At 40.5% G+C, this 18,662-nt stretch overlaps 2 protein-coding genes across 2 annotated transcripts; one reads left to right on the forward strand and one right to left on the reverse strand.

Annotated features, from left to right (window-relative positions):
* Positions 1-1,229: 1,229 nt before the first annotated feature.
* Positions 1,230-2,998, reverse strand: ccdc85b (coiled-coil domain containing 85B; the record flags this gene model as incomplete). Its single annotated transcript, XM_083914735.1, has 1 exon — positions 1,230-2,998. The coding sequence occupies one exon, from the start codon at positions 2,996-2,998 to the stop codon at positions 2,396-2,398; it is 603 nt and encodes a 200-aa protein (XP_083770861.1). The 3' UTR covers positions 1,230-2,395.
* Positions 2,999-9,508: 6,510 nt separating this feature from the next.
* fibpa (fibroblast growth factor (acidic) intracellular binding protein a) lies at positions 9,509-17,857 on the forward strand. Its single transcript, XM_083914731.1, has 11 exons — positions 9,509-9,737; positions 9,826-9,910; positions 10,936-11,134; positions 11,349-11,475; positions 13,460-13,560; positions 13,794-13,927; positions 14,419-14,527; positions 14,631-14,694; positions 16,855-16,941; positions 17,108-17,205; positions 17,657-17,857. The coding sequence occupies exons 2-11, from the start codon at positions 9,826-9,828 to the stop codon at positions 17,724-17,726; spliced, it is 1,074 nt and encodes a 357-aa protein (XP_083770857.1). The 5' UTR covers positions 9,509-9,737; the 3' UTR covers positions 17,727-17,857.
* Positions 17,858-18,662: the final 805 nt, after the last annotated feature.

Here is an 18,662-nt window from a genome sequence, read left to right on the forward strand (position 1 = left end):
TTGCATTTAATCAAGCAAAAACGAGAACTGCAGCTTCAACAACGTGAGGATTTGCTTCTGTCACAGTAATCTAAATCTCTTTGTTTTACGACTGTTGGTCGGGGAAAAAACAAGTGATTTAAACACAAAACCTTTACCCTGAGAAATCATAATGGTGATATTTTTCTTTTTTAACATTCTTTAAATGAAATGACTCATCGAGAAGTAATGAAAACAGTCACAACCCTTTTACTGACACTCAGTGAAAGGGTTTGATGGCTGCAACACACACTGGCCACTTCATTTACACACTGATGATGTAATCCAATGCAACATTTACACTGTCACAGAGGTATTCATTTAAATACATGTTTATTATTATTATTAGTGAGGTCGTAGTTTGCAGCCTGGATTATATTGAAAGGTGTTTCTAATATTTCTACCACCAAAATATTAGAAACAGCTGTCAATATGATGCTTTCCAGTGCAACAACAACACCACCCACTATGACCTCAATAATAAACATAAAGAACGTTCAGACAATGTCAACAAAAACTGAAAAAGGTAAGTAAGTTCAGAGCTCTTGTATTGGATTACATTATGCGAGTGTGTATATATGACTGCTCTTTGAGCCTCAACTGTGAACACTTAACATTTTACTCCCATTTCCCAAAAAATGAGGCATATCTCAAGCTAATACATTCATGGCTCAGAGGGCATCGGAGTGCTCTGTAAAATGGGGTTAGAGAGAGAAACAGAGATGGAACGAGAGTGAGATTGAGAGCCAGAGCATGAGGGAGAAGAACATCTGTGTGTGTGTGTGTGTGTGTGTGTGTGTGCTGTCAAAGGACTGTCTGTGCATCACTAAGTGGCTAAAAGCATTACTGCCCTCTTCAGCTCTGCAGACTGCAAATAGGGATCCAAAAATAAAACTGATGAACATCCATAAAGTCATTCTGTGTGACATGACGGGAGCATCAATCAAGAGCAGTCGCTTTGGACGCGAAGGTCAGAACAACAAGTGCGGAAATCAATCCTTCGTTCTGTGTCATGTATATGTGTAAATGCTTGTTTCTGCAAAGTCAAACGCACACAAAGAAAAGGTCAGGAACAGCACAAAGTGTCATATCCACTGTATTTAAAGCTCTTCAATGCACTACGAGCATAGCCCACCAATAAACAGCTAACAACAAAATAAATCTGTTCTAATCCATGTGCATTATCTATGATTTAAACTGAAGTCGGTTAGTAGTTAATACAGATAAATCAAGATAAAGAAGGGTTGAAGTCAAGATTATCCCTAGTGTTACAGGGTAAATACAAAGAATGAGTTACAGACGACAAAGCTGACCGCCGCCAACCTAAACAAACTGAGATATGCTAATTAAACACCAACAACAATGTATTTAAAAAATGTAATACGAGTGAATTCAAACGGTTTGAATAGAATAGAAATCATTAAAACTTGTAGACCTTCCAGTTTGATACAAAGTTTCCAGTTGGGTTTCAGTTTTTTGTTAGAAAAAAAGTGACAGAACTTGTTGAGTTCAGCTCTGAGTGAGGTCCGAGGACATCTAGGACTATCACGTCTGATCCAGAACCTTAACACGCGTGGCGCCGGCTCCGCTCAGACTCTACTAGCACGTGTACGTAATGCACAGCAGTCCCACCCACAGTAAACCTGAAGGGCCTTCACATCAGACTGGTTAACAGGCCTGAAGAAATTGTGACAATCATCATGCATATATGGCACTCCAATCCTGTCCTGAGGAAGAGAGTGCATAAAATATTACACATTATTGGGCATCTAGCAAAAAGTAAATATCAAATAGTTTCTTTTCCCACCCCCCTCTTTTATCACAACTCATCTATTTCAGTGCTATCGGAGATTCAGTGGACTAAATATGGCTCAAAACTGGATTGAGATGAATCTTTAGATCTGTGATTTAAGAGATCCACGGTAACGCTGTCCAGTGCAATAGAAAACAAGGCTTCTACCAGTGTAGGCTAGTCCAGTGCATGGGATAAATTTATATATGTGACCCACTTTTTTGGTCCCATTTCTTTTTTCTTTTCTTTTTTTCAACAACAGACCACTGAAAAAGGAGAATTTCCCCCCAAACGGAGGAGTCATTAGAAAAAACACTGTAAAATTTAGATACATGATCATCTGGCAAACATCTATTAAATGTCTTTGTAAAGTCCTGAAAATGTCCATATTGGAGGATTCTTTGTCAAGTCGAAACCTAGTGGCACACAAATCTTAGCAGCATTCAGAAGGCCCTAATGCTTTTTGCACCAAATTGATTTGTCTGACAAGTTTCTGTGTCTCCATTCTGTCAATCACATCACCCCCTAGTCTACAGAGTCCTTATTTGAGTCGGAGAAGCCCTGCTTACTGACATAAAACCTGCATCAGTCATCAGGTGAGCACACCAGGTGGAGCTGGTCCGGGCTTCCCACGCTGCCTGTGCTTGAGCTCCCGTCCCCCAGGTCCCGGGCCACCATGCAGGGCAGGTTGAGCTCGGTGGACCCTCCGGGGCTGGAGTCGCTCCTGCTCACACACTCCTCCTCCAGGACCAGACACAGCTCCTTCAGGTCCAAATTCTCCTTCACAAGCCCGTCCTGCATGCGCTCCAGGTCGGCGAGCTTTTTCAAGTAACCGCCCAGGTCCTCCCGCATCACTTTGGCCGCGTGGTGCCCGAACAGCTGCCATTCCCTGGCCAGCTTCTTCACTTTGAGCCGGTCGTCGTCCAGGAAGCAGCACAGGTCCCGCAGCTCCACGTTTTCCTCCTGCAGGCGCTGATTGATGACTTTCAGTTCCCTGATTTCCAGGAGGTGTCCCTGCAGCTGTTTGTTCACCTCTTTTATCAGCCGTCCTCGCTGGATGAGCGCGGATATCTTCTCCGTCTCCTCTTTACGCAGCCGGCTCACCAGCTCCTCTTTGGAGCACGACAGCAAATCCTCGTCAGACATCTTTGACAGCTCTCTATTTATGATCTCACCCTCGCTACCCATTTTATATATTTTTTAAAAACCTAAAGGGTACCTGAGAATCTATTGGGCTGAAAACACTGAGATGTAAACTGGGTGCTTTAATGTCTCAACGCGGAGCCATCACGTCCCCTTCCTCTGCATACGGTGTTTTCCAGATGTCATAAGCGATCAAAACAGCACCGGAGGCCAAAATCATGGCATGAGCATGTGATTTCTGTATGGCTTTCTTCAAGGCGTTGTCTGTTCGGTCCTGATTTGTGCTGAACCCGGTGCCTGCTCTCCGCGGAAGATGCCTTAATGAGGTCGTGTGTGAAAAACGCACCGCAAACCCCCATTAATGTCAATCTGTCATCCTCTCAGCAGCAGGCGGTGTTCTCCAAAGGCCTCCTGGAATTCAACTGTCCTTATTTTACCTCCTCTAGTATTTAAAAAAAAAGAAAAGGCAACAGCCGTGCTCTTCTGCCGGCCACTGTACGTACAAAGGGCCCGGTTGATCCACGGAGGCTTAATCCAGCAGCCTCGGATGCACACCCTGCAGATGTTGTGTTTTTTACGTCGCTGGCATCGTCGCACCAGGCTGTGCTCCGCTCGCCTCGGCTGAATGAACTCGCTTCCGTGGCTGGAGTACCGTTATGAGTCCGCACACGATGCAGCAGGGTTTTTAAAAAAAATGTTTCTATAAACGATTCATTCTCTAGGTTAAAAAACAGCAACAAGTAAATGAATAAAAAACTAAACAACCTCGCCTTCTATCCGCTCAAAATAAATGCACCACCTCTGCTCATCCTCTGGGGCTGGACGTTACCACAACAATGTCCGCCTCCTCCGCCACTTTCACGGCTGTGACTCCGTTAAGCAGCGAGGTGCGTCAAGCTGCGGCGCTGCAGGGAGTCCGTCTTTGCAGCCTTTCAAAATAAAAGCACGGACTTGGGAATTTTTTAATGAAAGAATTGAGAACGAAAGCTGTTGAATTCAACTAAGACAGAGAATCATCACATCTGGCATTTGTTTTTTTAACTTTTATTGATGGAGACTTTCTCGGGTTTCAGTGCGATCACGTTCCTCCATAACATTGATTTTATTTTTGAGTGATTTTCCACCCGGAAATGTCCCTTTTTATGAATGCTGCAGCTTGGACACGTCGGTTAGATAGTAATGAGACACATTTGTGGTTTCCTCTGAGGTTTACAGTGGCACTGATGGCACAGGAAACGACAACACGAGTGGAGCAGCTCAGTGGTACAGCTGAAGCAACTAAGTATCCCATCTATATTATGGGAAAACACCAAGATAGTGGGGGTGCAGGTCTCCCCCGTGTGCCCAGTGTGCATGCAACTCGTGCGCCCCTATTTGGATTGAAGAAAACACACTTTTCTTTATCATGCTGTGAAATAAAAACATGTAAAATTCTCAAAGGAAATGAGACGGAAAGGCAGTTTCCTCTGTTCATTTGAATAGTCTCATCCTGACAAACTAAAGGCCACATATTTACCCTTTGTTACACAAACACATCAATAGGTGGGACATGACTTTGGAGTTAACTACAAAGAAAGATGTACAGTGGCCTACAATGCGGAGTATCATGACTGACTCCTGGTTGTACTCACTGGCGGAAAGTGTGACTGCAGCCTTTTTTCCACGGGTTTATGCTGAGGCATTCAGCCACATCCTTCCGCCCTCTGTCCCACCTCCATTGTTTCACTGAGGCCATAACAATGCTGGGTGTTAACCGTGCAAGAGGGAGCCGGGGCTGGAATCAGGGTGTCATGTGGGGTTAGAAGCGAGAGTGTCGGTGTGCAGCGACACAGATCCGACAAAAAAAGACATGTTGACCGAGTGGTTTTCCCTTATGTTGTGATTTTTGAAGGACACATGCAGAAGCACAGGCGGGGAGGGCGAGGACAGGGATTTGCAGGGATTTATTTAGATTAATCGCCGGAGGAGAAGAGAGCAGATTGTGTGCACGCAGCAGGCAAAGCGCGGAGAGCACACGGAGGCCTCTCCGGGCTGATGTTGGACAAATAAAGAGCACAAATGAAAGGGCAGAGATCAACAATTGGTTTTTATTGTTATTGTTATTGTTATTGTTACATAATCGTCCATTGTAGTTTGATCTTCTGGCCATTTATGGATTTCTCACTTAAATGAATTGTCCTGGTTCAATATTCAACATTCATTTGATATTCAGGATAAAAACTATTATGAATTTAAACCATTTGATTGAATTATGTCAAACGACTTTTACTAATATTCATCATGTATCACAGGGCTTTTTCTTGAAAAATATATTTTTTAATGATTTTTTATGATCTATTATGCTGCCTTGTCTTTTGACCTGGGGATGTCAATAATATTTATAATAATATAAAATAATTAATATTAATATTCCTCATGTAGCACAAGGCTTGTTTTTATATAATATATTTTTATGATTTTTTAAAGATTTTTTATGGTTTTTAAAATATTTTTTTATGATTTCTTTAAAGTTTTTTTTAATGATTCATTTAAAGATTTATTCATGTTTTTTTTTTTTTTTTACAAAACTCAAATCCATTATGCTTCCTTATCTCTTGACCCGGGGATGTCAAACCACTTGCAACATAAAGACTATTATTCCTCAATTATCACAAACGCTTTAATTATTTTTTTTTTTTAATGATTTATTCAGATTTTTTGCAAAACTTAAATCTATTACCTACATGATACATGAGGAATAATAGTCTTTACGTTGCACAAGTGGTTTGACATCCCCAGGTCAAAAGATAAGGAAGCATTATAGATTTAAATTTGCAAAAAAATCATAAAAAATATATTAATCAAGAACAAGCCTTGTGATGCACAAAGAATATTAGTTTGTATGTTGCACAAGTGGTTTGACCTAATTCAATGAAATGGTTTACATGCATAATAGTTTTTATTCTGAATATCAAACTGACTTCATGGTGATCGGATTTGGGTCTGTAGCCCACTGTGATATACTGCAGGTCCCAGTTATGGAGTCCTTTGGGTTTATTCTCCTCTTGTATTTGAAGCCACTGTCACTGTACGGTGGTCTACAGCCGTAACTACAGGACCGGAAACTGACCTCACTCAGAGTCAGCCAGAATCAGAATGCGCCCTCGGTTGTGACCTTTTATACAGTCTGTGGTTGTGACCAGTGGTGGATTAAGGTGGTCCTGGGCCCCTAGGCTACTGTTAGTTTGGGCCCCCCACAGTATTAATCATGCTTTATCAGAAAGACCCCCCACTAGAACAGATGAAGAGTCCGCAACCTTGAAAAATCCTGTTAATTTAGACATTTTCTTTAGCAGATCTTGCTCCATCTGTTCTTTTCAGCCGTTGTGCTTTTCTTATTCGCGCATTTCCTTTCTGACATTTTGCTGCGGTACTGTCTAGTGACAGTGAGTGAGGTGTCATTTGACAACAAAAGTGACCTCATGAACCCGGCCACATGATGGCAGTTGATTGGGTAAATGTGTCCCATATGTATCCAATCAGCGACTTCATTTTTAAAAGTGTTTCTAAGGACCCCAATAGGAGGCAAGTTTTTTCCCCCAACATTGTAGTAAATTAAAAAAAGAAAATAATCTGGCCAATCCGGGGCCCCTGCACACCTGGGCCCCCTGGGCTGCAGCCTAGGCCAGCCTGTGCATGAATCCGCCTCTGGTTGTGACTCTGTTTTTTGTTTTAAACATGTGGCAGCTGACTATGTGAGGAAGGCCACAAAAAAACTCTCAGCTGCAAGTTTGGGCACAATGAAGACAAGCTAATAAAACAAAACAACCCGAGGTAAACCTTGGGCATACACTTGTATCAATTCAGCAAATATGTAAAAATAATAATAAATATATATATAAAACAAGTTATCACGCTGTCGTAGGCCCACTAATGGTGTTCTGACAAATGACTATATGCACTATCCCTAATTAAAATCAATTTAATTTCATTGAAACCTACATAACGGTGTCCATTAGGCGACTGCTTTTATCTTAGATTGATGTTCAGTTTTTAATTTTGTCTACACTGCAGTTTTGTCTGCACCCCGGGGCTAAATTCACTGGGTCAGAGAAAAAAATGCACTCTCTTTACACTTTATAGTTTAACACAAATGGCCTATTACTGTTAGCTGTGATTTATTAGTGTCGGCACTGTGCCACAGTTTAACTATAAAGGATGGGGGGGGGGGGGGGGGGGAGAGAGAGAGAGAGAGAGAGAGAGAGAGGGATGGAGAGAGAGAGACGGAGGGAGAGAGAGGGAGGGAGGGAGAGAGAGCGAGATGGGGGGGAGAGAGAGAGAGAGAGAGGGAGAAAGAGAGGGAGCGAGAGAGAGGGAGAGAGAGAGAGAGGGAGGGAGGGAGAGAGAGCGAGATGGGGGGGAGAGAGAGAGAGAGAGAGGGAGGGAGAGAGAGCGAGATGGGGGGGAGAGAGAGAGAGAGAGAGGGAGAAAGAGAGGGAGCGAGAGAGAGGGAGAGAGAGAGAGAGGGAGGGAGAGGGAGAGAGAGAGAGAGAGAGAGGGAGAACGAGAGAGAGAGAGAGGGAGGGAGGGAGGGAGAGAGAGAGGGATGGAGAGAGAGAGACGGAGGGAGAGAGAGGGAGGGAGGGTGAGAGAGAGAGAGAGAGAGAGGGAGAGAGAGAGAGGGAGAGGGAGAGGGAGAGAGGAAGAGAGAGAGAGGGAGGGAGAGAGAGAGGGGAGAGAGAGGGAGAGAGAGAGAGAGAGAGAGAGAGGGAGAGAGAGAGAGAGAGAGGAGCGAGACAGAGAGAGGGAGAGAGAGAGGGGAGAGAGAGGGAGGGAGAGAGAGAGGGAGGCTGAACAGTTGAACACAGCACCGTTGCTACGCTGTTGCTATGATAGAACTTTGGAACGTTCTTTTTTTAGATGTAGCGACAAAAAGTGTAAAAAGAACGCATCAATAAGAACGTTGATGAGATAAAAGAAGCAAAAATGACTCTACCGCTATGGTAGTTTCAGAATAAAAGCACCATATCTACAATTAAGGCTGCTTGACAAAAAAGAAAAGAAAAGAAAAGCTTTATCGGCATGCATGGTTAACAACTTTGTTTCCAAAGCAGAACCATCAACAGTAAAACATATTACATTTACTAATGTTCAACACAAACCAGCACTGTTCCCAGTAGACCACACATACCAAAACAATAATATAAATAATGACAATAACTATAGTGTTCACCAAATGGGTTCACTTCTTACTTACTACTGAGCTCAGGTGAATTCATTCTCATTGTGCAGTAGCAATATTGTCCCTCAATGCCTTAGTGTGTTTTTAAAATATTGTATATATTGTTCCTGTTATTCTTATTTTTTATATTTCCCTGTGTTTATATCATATTATATATTCATATTTTTTTCTAGAATTCCTCAAATGTATTTTTTCTTACTGATGCTTCTTCTATGTTTGCTTTCCACTTTGCTGCTATAAAAAGGAATTTCCCCTTTGTGGGACTAATAAAGGAATATCTTATCTTATCTTACAGCCATAAGAACATCCAGACCTCTCAGATCCTCTGGGACAGGTCTGCTCTGTGTCCCCAGAGTCAGGACTAAACATGGAGAGGCAGCGTTCAGTTTTAATGCTCCACAAATCTGGAACCAACTTCCAGAAAATTGCAGGTCTGCTGCAACTCTCAGTTCTTTTAAATCAAGACTGAAGACTTTTCTATTTGTTGCTGCTTTTCAATAAATTGCACCATAACTTCTGTAACAATCTTTTATATGTTTTAAATTACCTTTTATATGTTTTAAATATTTTCTATGGCTTTTTTGCATTTACAAATAAACTTGCCTATAGGCCTAAATTAAGTATAATAAAATGATGAGTGAATGGTCAAATTTATAGTTTGTCAGTAATGATAATGATAACGATAATGAGTAGTTCCAAGCCTTGTCTTTTTTGAGTGATCGATCAATCCCACAAATAATAATAATAATTATTGAGCTATAGGCTTTTTTGTAATTTTAAAATGTGTGCCTGGGTGCAGGTTTTGGTTTACTACATATACAGCATCTTTTATTTGTACTGTATGTGACATTTCCTCTGAGCTGCACTTAAATAATATGTGATGGTATTAATAATAATAATTATAATAAATGTTATTCATAAAGCACTTTTAATTGTTAAAAGCAACCCCAAAGTGCTACATTTAAAATGATGATTTCGTATAAAACATGAGATGAAGCCTGTTGTCAAACATCAAGAACATTACAGTAAACATTAAATTCAATTTCAACACATCCAGAGGTAAACATGTTATGAAAAACGTTTAAAAAAGAATTGTAGTAAAAATAAAATAGGTATAATGCAATAAGATAATAATATAATATTTTTCTAATATATGTTTAGTCCGTATAATATTTGTTGTTTGTATATCTGGAGTTTTGTAACAAAAATAATGATTAATAATTATTAAAGTATTTCTGATTCTAGCGTTTGTTTTGAAAGGATGGCTAACATCTTCCTGTGTCTAACCGTCTTCCTGTGACGACACAAACCGGAAGTTCCTGGCTGCTGCTGTTGACACTGAGCAGCACAGCAACGATCCAGTTTGGTGGATATTGGTGTTTTAAACCTCGTGTTTTCATCACCAGACCATCCCTTCGTGACACTTTGTTTTATTTAATGTTTTATTTTGTGATTTTTGGTTAAGTTTAACCTTTAATGGAGGAAGTGAGAGGATTTACGTTCAGCCAATAGAGTTTAACGTTACACTTTACATTTCCGCTTCGGGACAACATTCAAAACAAGGTAAAATGTGCGTCTGAGCTCCTCTGACAGCTGCTTGTTGACGTATTTAAGGTAAACAGTGTAATGTGACTTGTTTACCTTCCTGCAGATGACGATGGAGCTGGACGTGTTCGTGGGTAACACCACCATCATGGACGAGGAGGTGTACCAGCTCTGGTTGGATGGATACACAGGTGGGGACGAGTCCCCGCAGATTTAAGGCTCACAATAAAGTGGAGCAGGGAAGAGGTCTTCAACAGGGGGTCCGGGGTCCCCAGGGGGTCCTCATAGTTACTGCAGGGGGTCCTCAGAGTTACTGAAGGGGGTCCTCAGAGTTACTGAAGGGGGTCCTCCAAATTGTTTGATAATATACAAAAATATGTCGAAAAATTAGGCATCAGCTTTTAGCCGATGACCGACAAGGACTGCCGATATTTGGAGCCGATATTTCTACTTTTGCTCCCTCAATTTACATCATAAAATTACACAGTGATGATAACAAATCATATGAGTCTCAATTTTAAAAAACTTAACATTTATTGAACTTAAAAAGGCGTCTCCAGCAACGCAGAGCTGCCTGTGGACGCCTGTCTGTAAATAATGCTGGAAAAATAATCGGCGAACGCAGCTGCGTACATCGGGCATACGATACACCTAAAAGACGCAAATATCGGCTGTTAATATCGGTCTATCACTATAATAAAATATACATTAACATGAATGCACTGTATTATTAGCAACAATACATTTGTGAATAAATAAATACATTAACAACCGTGATGATAGGCTTACTGGCACTAAGGTAGACAAGCACAGATACAACTGAGCTGAAGGACTCAATGTGCCTTCATAATGTATGTTTAACATTAACAAATGATGTATAAATATATGAATATGTCAATGATCATGGTAATATCTTAGTATTGTATGCACTGTAAAAAGCTGTGTGTACAGGCTTTAGGTCCCCCTAGCTGTTAGGACCAGTGTAATATGCAACTCAATTTACTATATTATGTGTGGTAGGGGGTCCCTGGTTCGCCTCTCTTTCAGTTAAGGGGTCCTCGGCGTAGAAAAGCGTTGAAGACCCCTGCTGAAGGGGTTGTGCAAACTTGATGGTGGTGGTAGCTGGGTTACTTATTTTAAAGAGCCTCTGCATTGGCACACCAGGGTGAGCAGCTTCTCTCTTTTTTTCGCTTCTCAAATAATGATTTATTTACAGTTAACGATGCGGTGAAGGTCCGAATGGACGGGGGAGTGATGGAGGAGTGTGAGGCGAGTGCAGACGTTCTGCTGAGTGACACCATGGACCAGTACAGGACTTTCCAGATGTGTGAGCGTCTGCTGCACAGTCCATCCAAACTCGCCAACCAGCTGCTGTTCCAGATCCCACCACATCGACAAGCCATGCTCATCGAGAGGTGCAGTAATGACGCTGTCTTTAGTTCTCCTTCATCCATCTTTCCACTGTCTGATCTGACGGTATCTGACACATCTCAACATCTAATCAATGTATTTTACGCCCCCTTCCTTGAACGAGCTTATCCTCCTCTCCAGGCAGATGTTATGTATTTGTTAAAGATGAGAATGTATTTTTACAAGTTCCCTCTTTTGCCTCTGTGTTGCCTTGTTCAGATACTACGCCTTTGATGATGTATTTGTCCGCGAGGTCCTCGGGAAGAAACTCTCCAAAGGAACCAAGAAAGACTTGGACGATATCAGTGCCAAGACGGGTGTGACATTGAAGAGCTGCAGACGACAGGTAAGAGCACACAGGGCGCTGCAGGGATGATGTATTTTTGAAGGTCACCCCGGAAGTTAGCATCGCCCCGGGTTTGCTCATCAAAAAGTCAACGGGATTTTCTCCAGTGGATTTTGGATCATTGCAAAAAACATAAGCTGTGTGGATATTTACACGTTTTGTTCAGCAAAGTAATCTCCATAAATGAACGCCACATTTATGATGGTTAGGCTACAAACAAACTACACCACCCACGAGCTTCCAGCTGGTTCAGTTTGAACGGCGTGATGGCGTTTTGTAGTCTCATTTAGCCACTTGTAGGAAACCACCATGTTAAAGACAAGCACATAAGTTTCAAAATTCACCAGTTGTGTTTTTACTGATGTATTTTATCTCGTAAAGCGAAACATTAACATCTATTAAGGTAGACTTTGAGACGAGGGACCCGTAAGTCACCTCTGGGTTTTAGGACTCATTCCCGCAGCAGTCTACAGGGTCGAATACCCGGAATTTGCATGCGAGTCGATCGAGCGGATGTTTCACTGGCTGTTTTTTTCACCCAGGGGGCCTTTTTTCTCGCCTGAGAGAAGCCCGGTTGCTGATTGGATATAACTCTCAGCGGGATGTGGCGTGTAGTAGTACAGACGCCACAAAAACACGGGGAAGTAGAGTAGACAGTTTTATCCAGTGGTGTAGTTGAACGCAGTGCAAAAAATGATCTGTGCATGCAAATCTTTAAACAAACTTGTTTGTGCATCCGCCGGGTTAGATTCTGACCTGTGGTCCTTTGCTGCGTGCTCCAATATTCTCACACACACACACACACACACACACACACACACACACACACACACACACACACACACACACACACACACACACACACACACACACACACACACACACACACACACACACACACACACACACACACACACACACACACACACACACACACACACACACACACACACACACACACACACACACACAGTACTGCAGGCGGGGTGACAACCTGTCTGTCAACACACTTTTACAGCGCCTGGAATTTTTACTTGTACATAGGTTGACGTTGTGAATCATACGGGCCTCCTTAGGTCGGCTCCAGAGTCTCCTAAATCCCTCCGGGGTCTTTTTTTGTAACGGAAACACGGTGAGTGAGAGGACTTTTGCGAGGGCGTGCCCTGCAACTCTCCAAGCGGCCACATTTCACCCCAATGGAAACACGCCTTATTCTGAACCCTATAATCCCAGTTCATCCCTTTTAAAATTGTCAGTGCTCACTATTTATCAGAGGAGTCCGCAGCAGCTTTAAAAGATGCTGCTCATTTTGTTGTGAAACCACTTTGATTAGTTGCTGGCCCTTATCTGACTTTAGTTCTGTACTGGCTATTGAATGTGACTGATCGATACTTAATCAACAAACTAATTTAATTGTGGTTGCTTTATTTAATCCACCATGGAGGATCTGAAAACACTACCGGGCCGATTATCATGAAACTTGGTGAAAGGGTGAAGCACGGGCCAAGAAGGAATCCATTAAAGTCTGGACCGGATTCAAATCTCGGGGCGGATACACAGATGCAAGATGAGACATTTGTGCTGCGTTCACGTGGTGTTGGAATAGTCCGAAAAACGAGTTCCTGACTGGGAAAATTCATGTGAACGCCCCCTCAAGTCAGACGTTGACGTTACGAGATAGCTCGGGCATGTCCTGGTGGAGTTTCAGTGACGAGCTGAATTTCTAACAATGTAACATTTTAAATAAAGCTTTTATTTATTTAATACAAACGTATTTACATATATATATACACTATGTATATAATGGATTCTATGCATGTTATGTAGAAAGTGTTTTATTTGCTGAAGCACTACTGCTGTAACAAAATAATTTCCCGGTCTGGGATCATTAAAGTAATTCTATTCTATTCTATTATACATGTTTTTTTTTTACAAGTCCTGTTGTAATTTGATTAAATCTTCCTGGTCGTGTGTTTGATTTCAGTTTGACAACTTCAAACGTGTTTTTAAAGTCGTGGAAGAGCTGAAGGGACCTCTGGTGGAGAACATACGTCAGCACTTTCTTCTTTCTGACAAGCTTGCAAGGTAATCGGTGTGAAGAGCAGAGCCAAAGCATTGCTTTTGCCTCAGATCTGTTTTGTTGTAGTTTTTGTGATGAATTAGTACATGGGTTTGTTTTATTAGCCAACTCTAACAAAACCACACGTGAGAAGTCCTTATTTCAGGATATTCAAACTAGTGAAAACATCAAAGTTTTATCTGATTCTCCTGTTTTTTTGTTTTGTTGGCTCTGATAATGTGCCCTCTTCGCATTTCAGGGATTATGCTGCCATCGTTTTCTTCGCCAACAATCGCTTTGAGACGGGGAAAAGAAAGCTGCAATACCTCACATTTCAGGACTTTGCTTTCTGCGCTGGGCAGCTTATCAACAACTGGACCGTCGGGGCCGTCGGTGAGCCATTTGACTTGTTTCCTTTGGCCGTTTGCCGCCATTTTTATCTGAATTTTAAGGGACATGAATAACATTAAATTACAGTTATGTAACAGATACATTAATCATCTGGAACTATCTGAATGTGTCTTAGTTTGAGGCTTACAGAGCAATTAAACATTAGTGGTGAATCCAACAAAAACAGAAAAAAAACATTTGAAACTGAGATAAAATGTCAAAAGTTGGTTTGCTGTCGGCTTTATTATTATGTCCTGTATTATTGTGTTCATTATGAATAATGAGCACTTGGAGCAGTGCCTCCTTCAGTGAGGCCCACTCACCACCAGAGGGCCTTCAGGTTTTGCAGATCCTTGTTACAATGAAGATTAATTCAAAATTTGTGAAAACTGTAATTGGGTTAGGCCGAGTCTGATTATAATTGTGAGAAAAAGAACAAGCAGTGATAAGAAAATGCCTCCTTTACCTGACGTGCTGGTGTGTGTTCTCTGTAGATAACATGGTGGAAGACATGGACGTGGATCTGGATAAAGAGTTTCTACAAGACCTGAAAGAGCTGAAGATTTTAATCACTGACAAAGATCTGCTGGATCAACACAAAAGGTAACACAAACCTTTTTCACGGCCTTTTTCCGCCGGCTGTTAATTACAATTTTATCCAATTCGCTCATTGACAATTTCTCTTTTTCCATGTGTTTAATCTCAGTCTGGTCTGTACTGCTCTCCGAGGGAAAACCAAAGCTTTTAATGAGATGGAGGCTAATTTCAAGGTGAGGAACATTACAGCAAGTAGACTTCAAGTTTATTTTTCTAACTTCAAGCATACTTCCCCACGTTTATATTATATTAATATCAATGTACTATTAATATACTGCTAACTATACCACTTTAGTACTTCCTGGGACTGAGTTGGACAACTTTTTAGTTAATAAAAGTTTAATTTTAAATACTTTAAATGTAAAGGTAGAACACTTTTAGTACACAACTGGTTTACATATAAGTTTTATTGCAACTATACAACAGGTGACCTTATAAGTATACTGTTAGTTTACTAGTTTTATACGTGTCTCCCGGTTTTGAGTATAGAAAAGTATTATTTTTAGCAAAAGTATAAGAGTGAACTCACTACTACAATATTTCAAGTCAACTTAACCGTTAGTTTACTAGTTTTACACCTGTATGCCACTTTATAGTTAATATTAGTGTAAGACTTTTGACAACTAATTTAAAAGTAAAGGTAGAACACTTTTAGTACACAACTGGTTTACATATAAGTTTTATTGCAACTATACAACAAGTTAACTTGTACTCATACTGTTAGTTTACTAGTTTTATACCTGTATGCCACTTTTTTAGTAATTAATAGTGTGAGACTTTTGACAACTACTTTACAAGTATAGTTATATCAAAGTGATATACGTGTAAGTGCACTTTTTTATTTACTGCTTGTGACTAAATCGAACTACTTTAAGTGTAAAGGTAGAACACTTTTTGTACACAACTGGTTTACATATACGTTTTATTGTAACTATACAACAAGTGAACTAATAAGTATACTGTTTTGAGTATAGAAAAGTATTATTTTAAGCAAAACTATAAGAGTAAACTCACTCCTACAATATTTCAAGTGAACTTAACCGTTAGTTTAGTTTTTGCACTACAGAAATTGCACTGACAACAAAGAAAGTATTCATATTACCTCTTACCCTGTTACTGTGTCTTGTTATTTTCTTGTATTTTATTTATAATATGTGTACCCTGCCATTCTATGGAACAAGCCTTAAGCTCTCTGCACTTTATTGTATGTTTTTGCACTTTACTGTTGTCATGTCCTGTCTGCCCTGGTGGTGTCATGTCCTGTCTTGTCTGGATGTATGTCTACGCATGGGATAGCGGGGAACGTAATTTCGATTCCTTTGTATGTATAACACATGTGAAATATTGACAATAAAACTGACTTGACTTTACTAGTTTTATACCTGTATGCCACTTTTTAGTAAATAATAGTGTAAGACCTTTGACAACTACTTTACAAGTATAGTCATATCAATGTACAGGTGATATACGTGTAAGTAAACTATTTTACTTACTGCTTGTGACTAAATCTAACTACTTTAAGTGTAAAGGTAATACACTTTTAGTACACAACTGGTTTACATATAAGTTTTATTGCAACTATACAACAAGTGAACTTGTACGTATACTGTTAGTGTACTTGTTTTATACCTGTATGCCACTTTATAGTTAGTAAAAGTGTAAGAGTTGTAAACTTTTGAGTTTGACTTTTGACAACTACTTTACAAGTATAGTCATATCAAAGTAATAAACTTGTAAGTGCACTATTTTATTTACTGCGTGTGACTAAATCACACCACTTTAAGTGTAAAGGTAATACACTTTTAGTACACAACTGGTTTACATATAAGTTTTATTGCAACTATACAACAAGTGAACTTATAATTATACTATTAGTTTTCTTGTTTTATACTTGTCTCCCACTTTTGAGTTTATAAAAGTATTATTTTAAGTACAACTATAAGAGTAAACTCACTACTACAATATTTCAAGGGCTTAACCGTAAGTTTACTTGTTTTATACCTGTATGCCACTTTATAGTTAATATAAGTGTAAGAGTTGTAAACTCTATTTTGACAACTACTTTACCAGTATAGTAATATCAAAGTAATAAACTTGTAAGTGCACTATTTTATTTACTGCATGTGACTAAATTGGACCACTTTAAGTGTAAAGGTAATACACTTGTAGTACACAACTAGTATACATATACATGTTATTTTGTACTTCATCTACACTACGGGTGAACTTATAGATATACTGTTAGTTTACTAGATGATAATAATACTCATAATATCTAAAACAGTTAGTTATAAAGTTATAAAGATGAAAGTAATGTGATTCTTTTCTTGTAGAATCTGTCCAGAGGTCTTGTCAACATCGCCGCAAAGTTAACCAACACTAAAGATGTCAGAGATTTCTTCATTGACCTCGTGGAGAAGGTGTGTGCTCCTCCGAAAATACACTACTTTTACGTTTATCCTTATTTGTTTGTGTTCTTTAAGCAAAGACGGACGATTGAAGCCGTTTTTCTGAGGCCAGTTTTAAAGTGTGCCTTGTGTAAAGGGTGTGATGTAACGTCTCCTCCCCTCCCTTTTTCTCCCCCAGTTTATTGAGCCGTGTCGTTCAGACCGATGGACAGCTGCGGACATGAGACTCTACCTCACTCACTACAACAACTCTGCGCACATACTCGACACATTCAAGTGAGTTAACGTGCCTTCTTTCTGTAGAACCAACCAATAACGGAATATTACATAAACGTTGGCAGTCGTTACAGCTGCTGAAGCATACAGTTGTATAAAATCCTCTCTAATATTGACGTCTCTGTTCTGCCAGTGGGTGTCACCCTATCTCGGCCCTGATTTCTTAAACTGTAGTTACCTTGTTTCTCATGCAAACACTCTGGAATGTAGTTAAGGGTTTACACAGCCCTGCACCACTACATGCTAAACAAAGAGATATTCATAAAAAGAAACATAGACATCCCCCACCGCCACCCCCACCACCGTTACGCTGAGTGGACGAAGATTGCCTCATTTACTCTCTTCACCCAGATTTCACAATTACAGTTTGTCACGAGATGTAAAGTACCTCTTTGCTCCATTTACTTACAGTTTTCTCTCTTTCTCTCTCTCTCTGTTTTCCGCCCCTCAGGCATCAGGTGGTGTGGGACAGATACATGGTCGTCATCAAAAGCTGTATCTTCAAAATGTATCACGACTGAAGCGGTTTCTCTGCGACTCGCCCCCTCGTTTCTCTCCCCCCCCCTGCAGAAGCCGTTATCTTAGCCCCTCAGTTCGGGCTTTCTCTGTTTTGTTTTTGTCAGCGGTGATGTGAATCCTGCGTCCTCCTAGTTCCTGCAGTGTCTGTAAATTTGGTTTGTAAATAAAATGAACATATTTACATCAAAATTTCCTTCTGTTTTATGTCATCGTTTGATCTGCTGGGTCATACCGAAGAGTTTTTATTAACTGATTCCAGGGACAAGATTTACTGATGGCGTGCGCGTTGAATGGAGATGAGAGGCAGAGAGAGAGAAATCAAAGTGCAACAGTGAGGATGGTAGATTTGTAAAGCCCCTGCTTCATCAATCTTAACGATTGAAGTGTTTTAGATTTTAAACATGGCCGACAGATAACATGTGAGGTGTGCCCGTGTCTGTGTGTGGTCATCATGGGAATAAGGGACCAGCCAGGGGGGCACAGTTGGTCCAGCTCGGGGGTCTTCAGTGTGACTTTTAACAACGTCCCCTGTAATGACAGCTGCCATCTCCACCACCACCCAGAAAGACAGGACAGATAAACAATCTGAGGCTAAGTAAAGGTGTTTAAAGCAAAGATTTACTGAGAAAAATGCAATAAATGCTCCCATATTGTTAGAAACAGCACGGCCGCGCACCCTGAAACGATAAAGATTAGTGTGAAAAATATTTGGTTGTAAACTTTAATGCATCCAGTCCGTCTGTCGTGGGTGTTAAATGTCTCAAAGTATCTTGGATTGATGTCTGCAACGATGATAATCAAGAGGCTTATATTTTGTGGGAAATAAAAGGATAACTTTAAAGTTTGACTTTAAGTTGAGTCATACTTAAAGCAATAAAAACTCGGTTAAGCAACATCTCAACCAGTTTGATACGTAACAGCAAGAAAAAGTATTGCCG

Source organism: Echiichthys vipera (genome assembly GCF_963691815.1).
Source record: "Echiichthys vipera genome assembly, chromosome: 6".
Classification (NCBI taxonomy): Eukaryota; Metazoa; Chordata; class Actinopteri; order Perciformes; family Trachinidae; genus Echiichthys; species Echiichthys vipera.